We start from the raw sequence: 15,793 nt of genomic DNA, 5'->3' as shown, positions 1-15,793 counted from the left end.
CCCACTCCCAAATTCTGCAGTCTTTCCAACAGGATTAGATGGTTCACTGTGTCGAATGCGGCCGACATATCGAGAAGCACTAGCACAGTCGCATTCCCGTTGTCGGCACGCATCCGCAGGTTGTCCAGCATAGTGACCAGAGCCGTCTCCATTCCGTGACCGGGGCGGAAGACGAACTGGTCTTTATCAAGCAAGGAGTTCTCCTCCAGAAAGCGCGACAGTTCCCTACTGACTGTTTTCTCCAGAATCTTCACTGGGTAAGGTAGGAGAGAAATGGGTCTAAAATTGGCCGGTACCGAAGGATCCAGGGAAGGCTTTTTAATCAGAGGAGTCACCTTTGCCAGTTTCCATTCCTCTGGGACCTCTCCTTTCTCCAGGGACTGGTTACAAATCTGTCTCAGCCAAGGGAGCGTGTCCCGGCCAAATGACTTGTTCACTGGATCTCCTACTTTGAACAGTCTATGTTGGTACATTATATGACTTACAATGTGGAATAAGTTACTTCAAGATCTATGGGTCAGAGAAAGTTTCCCAGAACCATTAAAGCTATTTTCCCCTATAAAATTACATCTTTGAACTTCTTCATGTGTTTGCTGAATTTACCTGTAACATAGAGGGGTAGCTTTGCGGTCCCTGACTCCAAACGGTATTATCTTGCAGAGCAGGTCCATTATGCTATTTACTAGTTCAGCTCAAACTGTACAAGCGCTCATCTCCCAATTGAGAGGGACCAGCTGGTGACAGGTTGCATTGCCATGGCACTTGCTACCGCAACCTATTGGGGCATCAAGACTAAGCAATGAACACATTTAGATATGTGGTTGCTGGTGAGGAGCACTAGATACCACACGCTTAATTCCTTGGCTACGCCGGTCTTTGATAACCCATCCTCACCTACAACAAAATCAACATTCAGCTCTGGGTAAAAGCACACTGCGTTTGACCCAGTGCAACTAATGTACACCATAATTTATGTTGCTGTACTCCATAAAATTTCCCAAAAGGATTCACCTCCTTTGTGATGCAGTATCAGCACCAACAGAGAACCAGGGCAGAGTATTATGCAGGCGCCATGTTTAAATACACTGCTGCAGCTGAGGGAGAGCAGCCCACACAACACTTCACCTTCCTGAGAGTCTACTGAGGACTTGTTGACGGACTTCAACAACCATATGTTATTTGCACTAAGTTTCATGCTGTAGATAGAACAAAACTCTTAAGGTAGAAGGCACATTTGCACAGAGTTTTGTTACTCTGCAGCCATGTTGCGGTTCATCTCGTTTTAAACTTGTGACTGTAATGCTCAAAAGTAAAACACTATTTTGTTCTATGAAGCACTTATAGAGCACATAGCTAGCCTACACTATCTTAGCGTGTTGTGAACAAGTTACTTACATTCAGTAACGCCTTTTGTTTTTACTTGAGGATATCAAAAATAACTTAAGAGAATGTAGATTATGAAAAAAAACATGCATAAAATAAATGAATGTTTTAAATTACCACCAACTCAGGAAACATCCTTTTAAGGCTTTCCAGTATCTCAGCTTTCATCTTCTGGCGACTGCCTTCATGGTAATCAATTCTTGCACTTTGAAGATCGTTCATAATGCTGTTCAGTCCTTCATTCACTTCGACCATTCGTCTCTTCCCATTTTCAATTTCACCACACATGATTTCTTCCTGCTGTCGGTGCTCTTCTAAATTACAACTTATTAGTAAACCCAAAATAAACAAATAAATAATGTACATTTTAAAATATTGTGCCTGTTTGACCTTATAGAAGCTGAATCACATTTCATACATAAGACAGACATGTATTACAATACACCACTATGCATAACAACCTAGATTACAGTTACCTTTAATGACTATGTTGCACTAATACATGAAAATACACTGATTTACTGAATTCAATTATTTTCCTTCCACATTTAAAAAACTGCAGTTTATTGGTCAGGGCAATGGAGTTTATTTAATTAAATGTTTCCAGTATACCACCCTCCACCTATCCACACCGCCATTAGATGTGCAAGTAACTAATCATTCACACATGTTTGCTCTTTTCCTGATCTCTCATCAGGCTGACTGAGGTACCCTCGTATGCTCCCGCACGCAACGTGCCTACAGTCGCTCAATGGACCCATCACCCCTTCTTCCAGCTGCTCAAGCTCACTCACATATCATTCCCACTCCATCAGGCACCCCACTTGTCCACAAACTCCTCCTACTTCCTATCCCTTCCACTGACAACCAGAGGTGCTTCTGCTCACCCTGCGCACAAGCTGCCAAGAATAACCACCTTTCCGTGATGGTCAGTATCTTACCAGGGAGGGCACAGAGCACTCATACATACTACTCACATAAGTGCGCACATCGGCATGCACACACATACACACAGTATCTAGACTTTCTCTCTTTGCATACATACATTCCTCTGGTTCTTTGGGAAGTAAAATAACAAATGTTTAATTTGTGCTTCTACTTTTCTCTGTGTCCTGCTCTGACTGCAGATATTAGTTCTATTTTGTGTACGTTTGCATGCACGTATTTCTATTACCGTTGGTTTACAAAAAGCACACAAGCATCCCATCCTAGTCAGTAAATTTCCCAAATTGGCCGTGTATTTTTCACATATCACCTCTAAATCTTTATGCACACAATTTATTTTTACTATTAGAAACCCTGTTGAAAATTAACTAGACCCAAATGACATGAGCAACTAGAAAACACAGGTAATGGTGCTCAATACTCCCCATTTGGTAAAATCTTTCACCGTGATTGACACCATAGTTAAAGACAGGAGCTTCAGAATCCAAAGGGAATACAACGTGTGATCCTAGTATCTGTAAATTGAAAATTACATAGGACATTGGTTTAATCTGGCACCGCTATAAAGAGCAGTATAGTGCTACATGACTTAGCGGAGCTGGCTTGCCTGTGGAAATCACTTAGTGGACTCAGGAAACTTTGATCTCCCTTGGTTGGGACGGCTGACGATAATTATCAAGACAGTTCTTTGCATGTAGAACAAGTTACTTACCTATTGTAACAATGTATCTGTAAGAGACATATGTAGTTAGAGATTCTTTACATTTACCTTTAGAATTACCCCTAGGCGTCAGACTGGATCTGGAGAATTTTTCTGTAGCAGTACCCGTGCACATGGATACGTGGCGTCGGTTGACTACGTGTCCGTCGTCGGCGTCTTGGTCGCCGAGATGACATCTGACATTGAATGAACAGCAATCATGTGAAGTTGAACCCCGATAAAACAGAGATAATTCTCACAAAAAAGTAAGGTTAACTATTGGTCCCCATCGTTCTGGCCTAGCGAGATGGGCTCTCCCCCCACCGCCCAAAAAGCTGTAATAAACTTGGGAGTCATAACAGATGTGGACCTTTCCTTTAAGCAGTAGGTAGGAGCCATGACTTTAGCTTGCTTCTGCCAGCTACGTCACATAAAAAAAGATTTTAAAAAAATCCTTACTAAGGACTCTTTGATTCAAGTAATCATAGCTCTAGTAATGTCTAGATTAGATTACGCTGACTCAATCTACCTGGGCCTTCCTAAAATTCTCTTGCGCAGGCTCAAGCTAATTCAAAACCAGACTGCTCGGCTGATATGTACCTTGCCCAAACATTGCCACATCTCCCAGGCTTTGCGGGCTCTTCATTGGCTGCCAGTTGTACAGAGATCTATGTTTAAAGCATGCTGCATGGTTTTTAAGTCCCTCAACCGGAATTACCCTGCTTTTGTGAAGTCTGGGATCACAAACACGAACACGTTACTGTCCTTCGGTAACAATATATCTGTAAGAGACATATTAGTTATAGATTCCTTACCTTATGAATTACACCTGGCGTCAGACTGGATCCGGAAAGTTTTTCGTCAGCAGTACCCCTGCGCGTTAAAAGGTGGCGTGAGTCGGCTCCGCGTTTGTCGTTGGCATTGTGGTCGCCGGGATGACATTGTGGTAGCTACTTAAGACGACGCCCTCGCAAGCTGACATCAGTTCTGTACACAACTTTTCATGCTAGAAGCGCAGAGCCATGCAAGACACTGACCACTGGTGCACAAAACTAGGGCCCTGAAAGGTAGTCCTCAACCCTAGAAAACAGTTTGCAGAACAGGGAGGATGGGTGGGGCGGTAAGGAACCTATAACTAATCTGTCTCTTACAGATATATTGTTACCGAAGGTAAGTAGCTTGTTCATCTGAAAGAGACAATTAGTTATAGATTCCTTACGTGGTGAACAGATATCCCAGATGTGGGTCTGCAAACCAAGTTCACACCAGAAAGTCCCGGAGAACAGAACTGCCAAAGAAGCTGTCTCTCCGGACTTGGCTGTCCAGGCAGTAGTGTTTTGTGAATGTGTGCAGCAATTCCCACGTATCTGCCTGACAGATGTCATTAAGGGGGATTCCACATCCCAAAGCAGTGGTAGCTGCCGTCGCCCTGGTGGAATGGGCGCGTATCCCCACTGGAGGATCCTTCTTTGCTAAGGAATAGCAAGCTTTGATGCACAAAACAACCCATCTAGAAATGGTCAGTTTTGGCGCCCAAGTTGCCAACAAAGAACTGGTCTTCCACCCTGAATTGCCTTGTGCGATCCAAATAAAATAAAAGGGCAAGTTTTAGATCCGGACGATGGAGCCTCTCTCCCTCCTTTCAAGGACGCCTAGGCGGAAAAAAGGTGGGCAAAGTGATGGTCTGTCCAATGTGGAAAGAAGTAACCACTTTGGGAAGGACAACCTTGTCTGGATGAACAGCCAGAAAATGAGGTTTAGAAGAAAGAGCTTGGAGCTTACTCACCCTGTGCGCAGAGGTGATGGCCACCAGAAAGGCAGGTTTTAAAGTCAGAAGCCTGAGAGGACAGTTATGTAGCGGCTCAAATGGAGCACACATAAGATACATAAGAACCAAGTTCAAGTCCAACTGGGGCATTACGAAGGGAACAGGAGGAAAAAGATGAGTAAAGCCATTAAGGAAGAGATTTAAAACAGGGGACTTGAAAAGAGAAAGCTGGTCAGGAAGCCTAAGAAAGGCTGAAATGGCCAAGAGGTAACCTTTAGAGTGCCTAGAGCAGAGCCCTGCTGGGCCAAAGGAAGGAGGGAAAAGAGAACCTCAGAAAGAGGAGCGGAAAGAGGATCCACAGCCTTTGCTGTGCACCATGCCACAAATTTGTTCTATCTGCAGGCGTATACCGTCTTAGTAGAGGGAAGCCTGGCTCCCAAGATAACATCACAGACTTTGGGAGGAAGGTCGAAAGCTGTCAACTGGTGCTGTTCAATCTCCACGGAAAGAGGTGGAGGCTGGACAGGTTCGGGTGGAGGACCGTCCCCAGCTGCTGCGACAGAAGATCCTCCCGAAGAGGCAGTCGGATCGAAAGATCGATGGCCATGTGTAATAGCTCGGGATACCAGAATCTTTGAGCTCAATCCGGAGCCAACAGAATGACCTGGGTCCGGTCGCCTCTGATCTTCTTCAGCACTTTGGGCAGAAGTGGTATAGGTGGAAATGTTTATAGAAGACTGCAACTCCACTCGCGATGAAAACCGTCACCCAGCGAGTGCAGACTTAGAAATTCCAACGTGCAAAATTGCTGACATTGTGCGTTCCCTTCGGTGGCAAAAAGTTCTAATCAAGGCTCTCCCCACTGTTGAAAGGGACCTTGCACCACCTCCGACTGAAGATGTAATTCGTGATCCGTCATGCACCCGCAGATGAGTTCGTCCAGCCTGGTGTTCAGCTAACCTGCCAGGTGCTAAACCACCAGAGATATGCCCTGTCGTTCCAGCCATGTCCAGAGGCATAAGGCCTCTTGACATAGGGTCCACGACCCCACTCCGCCTTGATTGTTGCAGTACCAAATGGCGGTGGTGTTGTCCGTGAACACCATACTACTCTTCCTCGGACTGAGGGAAGGAATGCTTTGAGTGCAAAACGAATCGCTCGAAGCTCAAGAATGTTGACGTGGAGCCCGGACTCCGCCGGAGACCAGAGACCTTTGATCTCCGCCTCCCTCATGTGGCTGCCCCATCCCAGAAGTGATGCATCGGTCACCACTCTGAACTCTGGTTCGGTAAGGGAGAGGGATCTGCTGTCAACTAAATCCTGGTTCGTTAGCCACCACTGCAATTGGTGAGCAATGCCCTTCGGGATCTGGATGCAATTGGACATGTTCCCCTGATGTTGTGCCCACTGGAACTTCAGGTCCAACTGCAGAGCCCGCATATGCCATCTGGCATGGTCCACCAGCAGGATGCAGGAGGCCATCAGGCCCAGTAGCCGGAGAATCATCCTGACCGAAACCCGGGATAGAGGCTGAAAGATCGGAATCACAGGCCGAATATCCCGGACTCGCTGTTCGGGAGGATGGACCCGAAACTGTATCGTGTCCTGAACCGCTCTGATGAAGAGGAGCTTCTGAGAGGGAGTCAGGTGTGACTTGTTGATGGAGAACCCCAGAGAATGCAAGAGGTTAGCCATAGTCTCGAGGTGGGAACGACGGCCTGAGGCGAGCCCGCCTTCAACAGCCAGATATTGAGATAGGGGAAGACTGGAAACCCTGATCTGCGCAGATCAGCTGCTACCACCGCCATCACCTTCATGTACACCTGAGAGACGCAGGTTAGGCCAAAGGGGAGCACAGTAAACTGAAAATGCCTACTGTGATCCGCAAGTAGCACCGGTGGCCCGGCAGGACAGGGATGTGAAAATAAGCTTCCTTCAAGTCCAACGCTACTATCCAGTCTCTAGGGTCCAGGACAGACAGGACCTGAGCTAGTGTCAACATTTTGAACTTCTCCTTCCGGAGAAAGCGGTTGACGTTCCTGAGATCCAAGATAGGACGCAGGTCTTTGTCCCTCTTGGGCACCAGAAAGTAGTGGGAGTAGCAACCTTGACCCACTTCTGGGGCAGAAACTGGCTCAATGGCTCCCTTGGCCAAGAGAGCCATTACTTCCTGTTGGAGAAGGGCCAGATGATCCTCCGACATGCAATTGGACTTAGGTGGCATGGCTGGTGGGAGGGGGAGGGTGTGGTGGGGGAGGGTGGGGAGTCTCAAAGGAGAGGGAGTAGCCCCTTCAGACTATCTGCAACACCCAGCTGCCCGACGAGATGGTGCGCCAGTGGGGGAGGTTATGGTGAATCCTGCCACCCACTGGCGATTGGTGGCCCTGGAAGGTGGGACTAGGAGGGTTTGGAGGCTGCTGCAAAGGGGGCAGTGGTGGACTGGCCCGCTCGCTGGCCCTAGGACCCACGACAGTGAGTCCCACGTACCCGCCACGGAGGGTCTGGAAAGCTTGCACCAACCTGTGGCCCTGGGTGGAACGTGGTGGGACACCCCTTCCACAGCTGTAGTGCTAGAGGCACTCTTGTGGTTTGACACCCAGTGATGACCTTTAACTTACTTTAGTGTGTTATTTCATCCTAGCATGGATGTAGGACGATCCTGCATATGCCTTGCTTCTCTTTCTTGTAATCTTGCTGTCTTTCAGTGGGAGCTGTCACGGAGTAAGACAGCCTTGCCAAGAACAGAACGTGTGGAATGTGCATTTGAAAGCGTGAAAGGGGGAGAGAGTTGTGGAATGTACTCTTTGGTTTCGAAGTGCAATGTTTTGGGCAGTGATGCACACATGTGCTCGTTGTTGTACATTGAGAGATGAGGTATCATTGTGTTGTACATTGATGAGAATTATGAAGTTCTTACTATTGGCTTTGACATGGCCTCGTGTCATCTTGTTTTCTGACTATGCCTTGCTTCAGCTTTTCTGCATGCACAGCAGCGCTTGCAAGTTGCTTGAGTTATTCACATTGATGAGAATTATGAAGTTCTTACTATTGGCTTTGACATGACCTCATGACATCCTTTTTTCATGGCTTTGCCTAGCTTCAGCTTTTCTGCGTGCACAGCAGCGCTTTCAAGTTGCTTGGGTTATCCACGTTCAAGGTCTTTCTGTTTTTGTGAGGGATTGTTTATGTACTCTGAAAAGCTTTGTAAGCTTCGTCAAGATAAAGGCTGGAACATGCGAGATTAGAGAGGGGGACGTGAGAACTCCTTCCTGCCATTGGAAGGCCTGCTTGGAGCCTGGCCAGTTCTGGTAAGATTTCTCTGGCTGGGGGGGAGTTTTTTCTCGAACCTTTTAGTGTGTTTAAAGCTGAGGGTTGCTGACTCTCAAACCCCGGCTGTTTTAACTTCCCCAGTCAGGAGTGGGTTAGAAGTGGTGTTTGCACCAGGTGATGTATTGAGCTTTGATTATTGCCATTGTGATGTGAGCCAGCAGCTGTGATCATTTGATGTGTTGTCTTTGTGATGTGTGAGTGAGTGTGCTTTCTTTGTCATGTGTGAGTGAGTCAAGGTGCACCTCTAAAGTTCTCATTTGATCTATTCAGTTTATAGATCTTTCTGATCTTTTGCAGGATGGCCAGTATATTTGCTTGAGTATTTGTCCATATTATTTGCTGCTTGTTTATTCATCAGTATTATTCATGCATTATATTTACCAAGTGTGTTATCATTGCTTGCATATAAATAAATATATCTCTTTATGTATTTGAATCTTGTGCATTTGACATCTGGGAAAGCCTTTCTGTTAGAGAGCATTGTGTAAAATAAAAGCCCAAGCCTTATTCTAAGAGAGAGTCCTTGCATTTTTTTAAATAAAACCCTTTTCTAAAGGTGTTGTTTGTTTTGTGTTATGTCTTCTGCTTCGGCTTGTAGATTTAGGCTACTGTGTGGAAGATTATTATTATCTGATAGGCGCAAGCAAGAAATCTAAAGATTACAATCATTACAGTAGCCACGAAAGGGTCAAAAGGCAGACTATGCAGGGCTTATGGGGAGAGGCCCAAAGCCTTGGTCCTAGCCGGTGAGTCCTTGAAGCGTTCTAATGCGCAGTCTGCCTTGTCGCCGAACAGGAGAAGGCCATCTAAGGGCATGTCTATAAGGGTAGCTTGGACAGCCACAGAAAAGCCAGTTGATCTCAGCCAGGCGTAGCATCGAAGGGCTACCGACGTTGAAATAGTCCTACATAGTGAGTCGGCGGTGTCCAGTTCACAGCTTATGGTAAACTTTGCTGTGTCTCTCTCTTCCGCAACTGCACGGGAGCGTACGGCCTGGGCCTCCTCCTGGCACTGGGGCAGCACCTGCGCCACTGTAACCCACGTAGAGTGGGTATAACGGCCCAAAAGACATGCAGTGTTTACAGACTGCAGTCCCAAGCTGGAGGAAGAAAACTTCTTCCCAAGATGGTCCAGCTTTTTGTATTCCCTATCAGGTGGTGGGTTAGGGAATGCCCCTTTGGATGAGGGGACTTGGACCACCAAGCTCTCAGGGTTGGGGCATTGGGAGAGGAAAGTGGGGTTGCCCGGAGCCGGGCGGTGGCGTTTGGCAATCATCCTATCCACAGGAGCCCCTGTGTTGGGCCTGGACCAGGTGAGGGCTTCATTAAACGGCAGCAAGGGCTCGGAACAACTTGCTGCCGGATGAAGCACCTCTGTCAAGAGGCTATTCCTGACTGCCACCATAAGAAGCTCGAGGTTGAGTGCCTCGGTCGCCCTACACAACAAGAAGCTCCCTCCACCGTAGCCAAGGTAGAGGAGACAACATGCCAAGGTCTGGGGAAGTATCTAGACCACTGGCTTCCCCCAGTTCCTCTGTCCAGTCGCGGTCATACTCAAACTGGTCTTTTAGAGGGACTCCAGACCCCTCCTAGTCCTCCTCATCCTCCTCTGGTTGCCAATCTGGCCTGATTGGAAAACCAGGGTAGAACAAGGGCACAAAGGTACCCATCGGTGCCAGATCAGCACGGAGGCTGGGGTCGACCCCGGCTGGAGGCACAAACTGCGTCGGCTGCGGTTGTGGTGCCGGTGGAATCGGCGCTGGGGGAGGTGTAATCAGGTCGACCGGGGCTCATCCGTATTCAGGCCTGGACCCAAAGGTACCCTGCGGTGCTGTGAACGGAGCTGTCGGCGTCGAAGGCCCAGGGCCCCCAGCCGAGTCCGCAGGGCCTGAAGGCCGCTTTTGCATGTTTCCTTCCCAGTGTAAGAATTGGCTTTTGTAGTTTGGTTTGCCCTGTTCCCATCATGCACTGGGACAGGAACAGACTAATTTGCATACAGCCAGGTTCTGAAACTGGGATGGTGCAGTGAGCTAAAAAACGGTGTTGGATCTAGCCCTGATCTCTTGACAGGGTGAGAGTATTCTGCTTAATTCAGAGACTCTGTCCCTCACCACCCCTTGTTGTAAATATTTTTGTCCACCCTAAGCGTGGAAGGGTATACTCAGACATGAGTCCCTTGCTCATTGCACCATCAGGATTCAAGCAAGCCGGGCCGAAGACGGCTGTAATGCCAGAAACCGATCCCCGGAACCTTGTTTCCTTCCCAGTGTAAGAATTGGCTTTTGTAGTTTGGTTTGCCCTGTTCCCATCATGCACTGGGACAGGAACAGACTAATTTGCATACAGCCAGGTTCTGAAACTGGGATGGTGCAGTGATCTAAAAAACGGTGTTGGATCTAGCCCTGATCTCTTGACAGGGTGAGAGTATTCTGCTTAATTCAGAGACTCTGTCCCTCACCACCCCTTGTTGTAAATATTTTTGTCCACCCTAAGCGTGGAAGGGTATACTCAGACATGAGTCCCTTGCTCATTGCACCATCAGGATTCAAGCAAGCCGGGCCGAAGACGGCTGTAATGCCAGAAACCGGTCCCCGGAAGCTTGTTTCCTTCCCAGTGTAAGAATTGGCTTTTGTAGTTTGGTTTGCCCTGTTCCCATCATGCACTGGGACAGGAACAGACTAATTTGCATACAGCCAGGTTCTGAAACTGGGATGGTGCAGTGAGCTAAAAAACGGTGTTGGATCTAGCCCTGATCTCTTGACAGGGTGAGAGTATTCTGCTTAATTCAGAGACTCTGTCCCTCACCACCCCTTGTTGTAAATATTTTTGTCCACCCTAAGCGTGGAAGGGTATACTCAGACATGAGTCCCTTGCTCATTGCACCATCAGGATTCAAGCAAGCCGGGCCGAAGACGGCTGTAATGCCAGAAACCGGTCCCCGGAAGCTTGTTTCCTTCCCAGTGTAAGAATTGGCTTTTGTAGTTTGGTTTGCCCTGTTCCCATCATGCACTGGGACAGGAACAGACTAATTTGCATACAGCCAGGTTCTGAAACTGGGATGGTGCAGTGAGCTAAAAAACGGTGTTGGATCTAGCCCTGATCTCTTGACAGGGTGAGAGTATTCTGCTTAATTCAGAGACTCTGTCCCTCACCACCCCTTGTTGTAAATATTTCTGTCCACCCTAAGCGTGGAAGGGTATACTCAGACATGAGTCCCTTGCTCATTGCACCATCAGGATTCAAGCAAGCCGGGCCGAAGACGGCTCTAATGCCAGAAACCGGTCCCCGGAAGCTTGTTTCCTTCCCAGTGTAAGAATTGGCTTTTGTAGTTTGGTTTGCCCTGTTCCCATCATGCACTGGGACAGGAACAGACTAATTTGCATACAGCCAGGTTCTGAAACTGGGATGGTGCAGTGAGCTAAAAAACGGTGTTGGATCTAGCCCTGATCTCTTGACAGGGTGAGAGTATTCTGCTTAATTCAGAGACTCTGTCCCTCACCACCCCTTGTTGTAAATATGCTTTTGCATGTTACTACATGGCTTTATTCTCGTGGGAAGGCTGCGGATGCATTCTCACGAGACCAGTCTGCTTTTCACACATTTAGCTGTACACTGTGCTCCTCATCTGCACGGAGTGTTCAAGGTCGAAAAACAATGTATGCTGTTGATTCACTTTGGTCAGGCTCACGCCCATAGACATAACATCGAACACAGCTGCACTACTGAAAGGCAAGTGCTTTTAATATGGCATTGCATGCATGAAAAGGCACTTGGAGAGATTCATTCCAACGAAGAAGAGCTGCGCTTGTCCTGAGATGTAATTCCTTGCATCTAAACTTGGAGGTATAGGGTCCCCCTGACAAATCTTAGAGGTCTTCTATACTTATAATAAACTAGCTTATAGCACGGGGAGGATGGTTAGGCGCGGTAGTCCTGTTTCCACTGTCATTATAATATGATTTCCCCTTTTGTGCTTTATGAAATTGTAACCATGTTCTTATGCATTTTGCTGCTTGTGTTGGCTAGTATACTGCATTGTTGAGCAGGTTAGTTAAAATAAACATTTTAAACTATATTTTGTCTCTGTTCACTCACGTTGTGGACAAGTATGAGTGTTTGAATGAAAGAGTGTTCTTCCCGCAATTCCTGAGAGGGACGGAGTGACGTGTTCTAGGATGTCTAATCATTGGTAACTTCGCTGTATTACAGAGAACGAATGAGACACTATAGCTAGTCGGATTGGGGTTCTGGGGACCGAGGTGGGTTTTCTGGTACACCACTACACACCAAGATCCTGGTTTCCTGCACATAGTTCTGTGTAGGTGCAAAATCCCTGCAACAGTTCCAGGAAAATACGACCCTGGCTGCATCCTGGAAGTTAAAAACAAGTAGTGACCCTAACACTCTGCAAATCCTGCTGCAGGATGAGCTCTAGAAAACTGGGAGGCCAGAAGGGCAAAGCAATGTTGGTGGGGTGGCTCCAGAAGATTGGTATGGGGTAGTCCCCCCTGTGACACACATTCTGAGCCTGACCATGAGTAGTCTGAATACTCCACCTTGGTGAACTATGATCCCCCAGGGAATAGTACAGACAGTGCCCCTAGAGGTAGTTCTCCATTTATTCCTCCTGGGAGGGTGCAGAGAGTGCAGGGAAGGTCTAGAGCCTCCTCTGCTAATTCTAACGCCTCTAACAACTCCATTGGGACTTTCTTCTCCAGTATGAGGGTGTACTACTTAGAAAGGTAATACTACATGCTTAAGCTTGAGAGAACCATGCTGAGAATCAAGCAAGAGCAGCTGGCCCTTCATAAGGAAACCTTGGAGGTACAGGAAGCATTTGGGACTAGAGTCCCCTGGTGGCAGCACTAGTGTCCCTATGGTCATGGAGCAATCTTTTGATGCTAGGAATCCTAGCAGGATAGTCCCCCCTTACCAGGAGGTAGAAGAAATCCATGAATGGATCACTGCCTTGGAGAGGGCCTGTAAAGAACAGAAGGTCCTTCAAGGGCAGTAGGCATCTATCCTGTGGCCCTCCCTTGCTAGCAAAAGTAAATACAAACTCCTCACTGTCAAAGAGGAAGATGCTGACAACTACACAGTCTTCAAAAGTGCCCTCATAGATGGGGTTGGTTTGACCACTGAACAGTACAGTGTTGAATTAAGGGACACACACCCAAGACTGGGCTGACTTTGTAGACAGAGCTATTCAGACACTGGAAGGCTGGCTTCATGGAAGTAATGTACAAGCTTATGAGGGACTGTACAATTTATTGATGAGGGAGCACATCCTTAATAACTGTCCAAATCAGCAGCTGTGCCAGTACCTGGTGGCCTCTGATCTGACCTCGCCCCAAGAATTGGGAAAGAAGGCAGACAAATGGGTTTGCAACAGAGTAAAGCAGAAAAATAGTGGTGGAGGTGACCTGAAGAAGCAAGACTCCTCTAAGGCCCAAGGGAAGAGCGGTGTTAGACCTGGCGTCATTGGCGTGGGTTTCCCTTCCCCTCTACTCTTCCTGTCTTGTATGTTGGCTGGATGTAAATGTTCTGGGCGCCGTGCCACTGCTAATCAGTGCCACAGAGGGAATGCTTCCTGTATATAAATGACTATTTGCTCCCTGTATATAAATGACTGTGTGAATAAGGATAACCCTAATGCCTACATCTGTGTAGCCTGTTTGTTAAGGATTACTTTCTATCACCCTAGCCGGCCCTAGGAACCCAACAGGAACTTCGAATTTGATATCTTTATGCTCAGAACAGTAAGGGCCACCTTTTAGTAAAGACTGTTTAAAGATCACATGTTTTGAAATGCCCTTCCGGAAAACGCAGTAGTTTCCAGTCTAAAGCTTTACTGCGGGTTGTTGCGAGCATGTGTATTGGCCGTCTGTTTTTGGAGCAGCAGGGCAATCTGGGTCAGACCTGGCTGGCGAGAGATCGGTATTCAGAGCGTAGGGAGGGGTGACTCTTTGATCCGAGCAGGGCCGTGCCTTGCAAGGTGAATGATGGCTCCACCTCCCACTGGGTGTCTGATAGCAAACCCCCTCATTGTGACAGGGCAGGATGTCCCCTCATAAACCAAGTGCTCCCCGACCTCACCAAACTGGTTCTGACTGGAGTCAGTGATTTGTGACCTTAGAGAACAAAGACCTTTTAGGTATAAAATACTGCGCTGGAACTCAGCTCAGGACAGTAAGGGCCACCTTTTAGTAAGGACCGTTTATATACCACATGTTTTGAAAGTCCCTTCCCGAAAACGCGGTTGTTTCCGGCCTAAAGCTTTACTACAGGTTGGGGCGCTACAGGGCGCACGGCAAGATGGCCACACTGCTGTGAGGCTTTGCCTGACCGAGTCCCTATCCGCCTAATATCTGCTGCATCCATAGATCCTCACACCGGCTGGCGGATGAGGTGACCGTCTTTTTGACGGCTGAGCCTGTACATGCTATTTGTGGGCCTGTAGGCTCCCTTTTGCTGGCCAAACAAACTTAGTTCGCTATGCCATTGCGCAGTGGAAAATGGAGGCTGCCAAACTGCTTTAGGCCTTTCTACTGCGTGGGATCTGCCCGTGCCATTTCCTGCAGGCTCCCCTTGACCATCGGGGCGATGAGATCTGTGGTGCCCGCTGATCGAGTTGCTGTGCGGATTGCCCTGAGGTCGGCGAGGCTGTGGGCTGCTCACCGTGTTGGCTACTTGTGGAAGGTGTCCTCGCTGGTGTCCGGAGGCAGGCGGCAGCGCTCGAAAAGAGACTAGACGCCGGACCATGGAGGCTGTCGAGATCCCCCTGGAGGCCGCTGGAGCGGCTGCTGAAATTCTTTAGCGCCCGTCGGCGCTGGTGGCGGTGAGTGCGATCGGGACCTGGTGGAGGCCTGGGCTGCGTAGGCGTATTCGAGCCTTGTGCCGGGTCGCGTCCTTAGAGCCGCAGCTGGTGCGGGGTGCTCCGCGCTGAATCTTTGCTGGGTGCGGTGTCCCGGGGGAAGCCATCGTCGTGCCTGCTGAGAGATTGTGTTTGAAGCCCCCTGCCATCTGTCCTTAAGTAGTGGATCGTCTTGCGGGTGAGGTTGCATGTGCATTTCACCCGCCGCGCCTTCTCAGTTTAACCAGGGTTTTAGGCCGCAAATCTCCGGCCTAGATTTGTGCATCAGCCCAGGTGGCAGGGGTCGTTGTGTGGGGGCTGCCTGCTATTTGGCCTTCTCTGTGGAGTCTATAGACTGCACCTTGCTGACCTGGCCTGCTGAGTCGGATTTGTTGGAAGGCACTAGTGTGGCTGGGGCCCTTACAGGCGGGTAGTTCTTCACACGGCTCACAGCCTTCCGCCTATACACCCTAAAGACAGCTGGGTTAGCTGACACCAACACCCTGGCGCCATAGTGGATCTGTTGGCTCTGACTGTGAGGCACATTCTGCCTTGGCTCTACCCTCCTCAACTTTAATACATTACATTGGCTGTGTTCTTTAACAACTATGGGTAGGACTGATAAATCCCAGCCACGCCTCACTTTTGAATCATGTAGGGCCCCAAAGACCCCGCAGAAGGCCGCATCTGATTCTGAGGCTGATGCTCAGGCGGACTGCTCCCCCCGCACTGGAATCCACGATGTTAGCTATGCAACGCACTTTGCAGTCTATTGATGACTGTGGTGAACCATCGACTAGATCACATGTCATCTC

At 48.4% G+C, this 15,793-nt stretch overlaps 1 protein-coding gene across 3 annotated transcripts in view; it reads right to left on the bottom strand.

Annotated features, from left to right (window-relative positions):
• SMC1B (structural maintenance of chromosomes 1B) overlaps nucleotides 1-15,793 on the bottom strand; it is a 2,760,606-nt gene that overhangs the window by 1,696,031 nt on the left and 1,048,782 nt on the right. For all 3 annotated transcript variants that reach the window (XM_078673832.1, XM_078673834.1, XM_078673833.1), the window contains one exon: nucleotides 1,501-1,708. In XM_078673832.1, the coding sequence (XP_078529958.1) occupies nucleotides 1,501-1,708 (208 nt within the window). The remainder of the gene's footprint in view (nucleotides 1-1,500; nucleotides 1,709-15,793) is intronic.

Source organism: Lissotriton helveticus, chromosome 1_1 (genome assembly GCF_964261635.1).
Source record: "Lissotriton helveticus chromosome 1_1, aLisHel1.1, whole genome shotgun sequence".
NCBI lineage: Eukaryota > Metazoa > Chordata > Amphibia > Caudata > Salamandridae > Lissotriton > Lissotriton helveticus.
The sequence above is the reverse complement of the archived record's forward strand: the minus strand, read 5'-3'. Positions and strand labels throughout refer to the sequence as shown.